A 5,208-nucleotide genomic window follows, 5' to 3' on the forward strand; every position below is an offset into this window, starting at 1 on the left:
TTGCTATATAGCAATTTATTTTTCTTTTTTAAAAAATATTTTAGATGTGTGGTGAAAAAAAAAAACATAAAAATAGACGATGCTTGAAATACACTTTTTAAGTATTATCCTTATAGTAACATGCAACACATGTAGGACTATTAAACCCCCTCCCCAAAAGATCACTAACTATAACGAAAGAGAAAGAAAAGTCTATTCGCGAATGACCACTTTAGAGTTTAAAAAGAAAATCAACCAAATGAATAGAAGTAATGAAAAAAAAATAAAATTTTATTAAAATTACTAAAATTATATTTTATACTTCATTAGTGATGTTTTAATGTAAGTTACAAAATTCAAATATCAACATATCGTATATTATTGATATAGGTTTAGATACGATTAAAAGTTGGTTTCACTTTTTTAATTTGAGAGCAACGAAGAGAACTAAATTAAATTAATCGGTTTTATAAATAAATAACCCATACCATTGACTTTCATGTGTTATTTTGACTATTCTTTGTTTTGTTCTAAATATTCTGGATTGAGCAATTTTGCTATTTTCATACCAGAATTGGGTCTATATAATTTCTTTATTTTATAGATTAAAATTAGACATCTTTTGTTAACACTTTTCTCGATACCAAACCTACGATGTCTATAATAATTATTAGTCCTTTTTCTAAATAACAAATATAAATGCACCATAATATATAATTAATATTGAATATAATTAATATTAATTGTTAGGATTTATTTTCTAATATAAATACACACATTCGATTTGGTTTAGTTTAGCAATTAAAAAAAAAAAAGAATTTGTCTTCCAATCCAGTCTATCAATGTAATCGTCAATTTAGGTAATCTTCGATTGAAGGGGAGGTGATGAAGATGACAGGTGACTGAAGCGGCGTGACCAACCGCAGGCCAACGCAGTTAGCGAAGATTGTTTACGATCAGGAATTCTTACTGCGACCAACAGAATCAACGAGATAGAATGCTTGAGCAATTGATGGCGGGGAAGCCGAAAGTAAGTCCCTGGATGCATCCTATCCCGGAGAATCAGCAGTAGTTGCATGGTCAGATCAATCCAGGTCATTCAGACAAAGTCGGGTGACGTCGTCTTCCTTAAAGAAGAGATTACCAAAGAGGCTTGAAGACATTGTCAGACATATCTTTTCAGCTTTTCTTTAATTTGCATATCAAACAGTACATATCCGTTTCCATTGGTTTGGTTTATTGTTGCAATAAAAAATATTTGAAATCGACGATTAAAACATTGATGAAAAAAATCAATTATTTTAATTTAAAGAAAATATTAATAAAATACTTACATAGGAATAGTTGATTTCAACCAATAATTAACAAATCATAAAATGATAAATCGAAGGAAATAGAAGATTTGTAATTATAATAAACCATATAGTTCGACAATAATGATGGATCAAATTACAAATTTAGAAGTATAGTTGTTACAAACACCATAGTTTATGTCATTTTACCTCAATTATTTTTATTTTTTTTCGACTCAACATACTACACGGAAAGCTTTAAAAGGGCCAAGAATTTACCATCATTCAAACTCCTTATCCTGAGTGCTTTATTATTATTTTTTTATTTTTCCTTTTGAGTTGTTTATCTTCAAAATCTATATATATTATTTTTAATTTATTTGTTTTATTTTGAAGAACCCTAAACTTCAAATTATTTTGACATAATGAGAAGGAATTAAGGCACACATTGCGTAAGGGTTCAACATTTTTTTTCCTCCAAAACGAAAAAAGAAAGAAAGAAAACATGTGAGGCCATATTGGTCATTTCATTTGCCCACATTCAGTGATTAAAGCCATAAATAAAGAAAACTCCTTTTCAATCAATCCTCAATTTTCGAAGTTTTTTTTTTTTTTTTTTTTTTTTTTTTTTTTTTTTTTAAATTTTAAAAAAGCATAAGAGAAACATCCTTTTAGACCTAAATTTTCCAACAAAGGAATTAGTTATATTTCTCCCCCCCTCTGTAGTCTATATAAACCCCTCAAAACCCATCCAATTTCCCCACCACAACACACCCACATTCTCAACTCTTTCGTCTCACTTTATTATGGCTCTTCACAAAACCTTATTCATTCTTTTCCTCTTCCTCACTTTGGCCTCGGCTTCCACCTTTAACGTAGTCGATTTCGGTGCAAAACCCAACATCGGAACCGACTCATCGCAGGCGTTCGAGGAAGCTTGGGCTAGTGCATGTCGTGCAACGACAGCCGTGTCCATTTATGTTCCAAAAGGGAGATTCTATGTGAAAAGTATAGCATTTGAAGGGCCTTGCAATAATAATGATATCACTATACGAATTGATGGGACGCTTTTGGCTCCATCAAACTATGCTGTGATTGCAAATTCAGGAAATTGGATCACTTTTAAACGTGTTGATGGTGTTAACGTGTTTGGTGGCGTTCTTGATGCCCAAGGATTTGGATTATGGGCTTGCAAGAATTCCAAAAGCTCTTGCCCCTCCGGAGCCACGGTAAATTAAATTTGTCCAAATATTATTTAGTCTCCAATTTTAACTATGTACTTTTAATTTATACACATATGACATATTACAATTTTTTATATAAAAATTTAGTTTATTTAAAAAAATGAAAAAAGACTTTGAGCAGCGATTAGTGGACTAAAATTGAACCATATATATTTTAGCCCATGTTTTTTTTTACGTAAGTTACCATTTTTATTTATTTCCTTCCACGGAGATTTTCTTTCTAATTATAAAACATTGTCAAAATATTATTTTTTCCTCCTCTGGTGCAGTCGTTGGAATTTTCCAATTCAAAGAATATAATGGTTAGTGGCTTAACGTCACTAAATAGTCAAATGTTCCACATAGTAATCAATGGTTGTCAAAATGTGAAAGCACAAGGACTAGAAGATATCAGCTGCTGGTAATAGCCCAAACACCGACGGCATTCACGTAGCATTATCCTCAACGGTTACTATCCTCAACTCTATAATTGGCACGGGCGACGATTGCATTTCAATAGGTCCTGGCACGTCGAACTTGTGGATTGAGAATGTTGCTTGTGGACCTGGACATGGAATCAGGTACTCAATTGAAAAAAATTAATAAAAGTTTAACCTTGACAATTAAAGCTAAGATATAACTTTTATTTGGTTATCAGCATTGGGAGTTTAGGAAGAGAAGTGCAAGAAGATGGTGTTGAGAATGTAACAGTTAAATCTGCTACATTCACAAACACACAAAATGGGGTCAGAATTAAAACATGGGGAAAGCCGAGCAATGGATTTGCAAGAAGCGTTATCTTTCAAGACATTGTAATGGTCAATGTGGAAAATCCTATCATTATTGATCAAAATTATTGCCCCGACAACAAAGGTTGTCCTGGACAGGTCAGTATGGATTTCCGTTTTAAAAAAGTTTTTTTTTTTCAATGCATGTTTATGCAAGCAATTTAGTTATCTAATCACAACTTTTTTTTTTTCTATAGAATATTTCTTATCTTATTTATTCTTTTTGGTATAATTAGGATTCTGGAGTTAAAATCAGCGATGTGACATATCGAAAACATACACGGAACATCAGCGACGCAAGTTGCGATGAAATTCGATTGTAGCTCGAAATTTCCATGCAATGACATAACTTTGGAGGATGTGGAGTTGAGTTATAAGAATGAAGCAGCTGAAGCTTCATGTAGTCATGCTGAAGGGAAGTGCTGCTGGTTTAGTTCAGCCATCAAGTTGTTTGTAGACAGGTCTTAGAACTATGTAATATATAATTTTATAATTATATTATAAGGTCCTCTAGGGTTAGCTAGGGATATGTTACCTGTCTTAGCATAGATAAGAATTGAAGTTCCAAGGTTGAGGTTATGGTACTAGCAAGTAGCAACCCACTATGGGGCGTGTTCGTTTCCAGAGTCAACATCGAGTTTTCCTAGATTTTTTGTTTATTAGTTTAGCACCTTTGATCAACATTAATTAATCTACTAGTGTCGACCATTTTATTGCTATTTTTAAAGGTGAATGATTTTTATTACACTTACCTATCTATTACTCGTTATTTTAGTGGATTGAAATAAAACTTGTTGTATGGTGTCCAATTTTAATCTCTATCAAACCCCAACGATCTATACATAGCACACAGATCCATGACAATAAGTATATTGGAATTCACGTTGAAAATTGTTAAAATCATTTTTGCTATTTAAATATTTATATATAATTTTAGACTTTTAAAATCAATATAATTATAATACTATCGAAATTAATTTGAATGATTAAAAAAATATTTTATAATGATTTTGAAATCGTAGAGAAAACAATTTCAACCATTCTAAAACCACTTATAAACATGTCCAAATTAAACAGGGACAACAAATTTGTCAAAAAAAAAGTGTTTTCTAAAAACCATTTTTTAATATTACAATTAATATAGAGATAGAGTATAAAACTATTTTCTAATGGAAAAAATGTTATGTCAAATGATTGAATCTCACTTTTAATTTGTTCTATCATTTAATATTGGATATATTGATCACATATAATCGAGTGTATATAGATTAAGGAGGTTAATTAATTCATTAAGCATCGTAATAATCAAGCTTTGACTCTTTTAAACGAAAACATATTCTCAATCTCAATTGTATTTCTTTTTTAGATTACAAAATTTTAGAAGTATTTTAGTTATTGAATAATTGAAAAACATTTTTAGTTTGCAAGTCAAACTTTGTATACAAAATAAATTCAATAGATTTAGTTAGAAGCAAGGTAAACCAATGGAACTTGTGTGTGTTCCTTTTTATTCAACTAAAATGGATTAGAAAACAAGAGAAAGATTGTGCATACAATATGCATATAACATGGGCAAGATTTCAGTATATTTTAATGTAGCCCCATTTTTAGGGGATGCCATTGGAAATTCCTCTTAGTTATACCAATCGTGTATGCCAATATTTTCCGATAATGTCAGCTTCGATTTTATCGGTATTGTTGCCAACCATAAATTAAACAAAACTTTTAGAAAAAAAGCAAATCAAACTATAGAAAAAATCCAAACTAATACTCAATAAGAAAAAGAAAATAGTGAATTGAATTTAGGGTTTTTTTTATAAAAAAATTTAACAAACCGATAACATATTTACGAGGGGTCTATTCAATAACATAACAAAGTGGAAAATTATTTACACTCTATAGAACAATTTCAGAAACGAAAAATCC

General features: G+C 30.5%; 1 protein-coding gene across 1 annotated transcript; it reads left to right on the forward strand.

The window, feature by feature from the left end:
- The first annotated feature begins 2,036 nt into the window (after positions 1-2,036).
- Positions 2,037-3,915, forward strand: LOC127147284 (polygalacturonase-like). The gene is given in 7 exon segments (XM_051080824.1): positions 2,037-2,500; positions 2,785-2,898; positions 2,900-3,075; positions 3,153-3,381; positions 3,519-3,551; positions 3,553-3,696; positions 3,698-3,915. Coding segments are annotated over 7 exon segments (1,161 nt in total). The 5' UTR covers positions 2,037-2,077; the 3' UTR covers positions 3,740-3,915.
- The last annotated feature ends 1,293 nt before the right edge of the window (positions 3,916-5,208 follow it).

This window comes from Cucumis melo, unplaced genomic scaffold, assembly GCF_025177605.1.
Source record: "Cucumis melo cultivar AY unplaced genomic scaffold, USDA_Cmelo_AY_1.0 utg001407l, whole genome shotgun sequence".
Taxonomy (NCBI): domain Eukaryota; kingdom Viridiplantae; phylum Streptophyta; class Magnoliopsida; order Cucurbitales; family Cucurbitaceae; genus Cucumis; species Cucumis melo.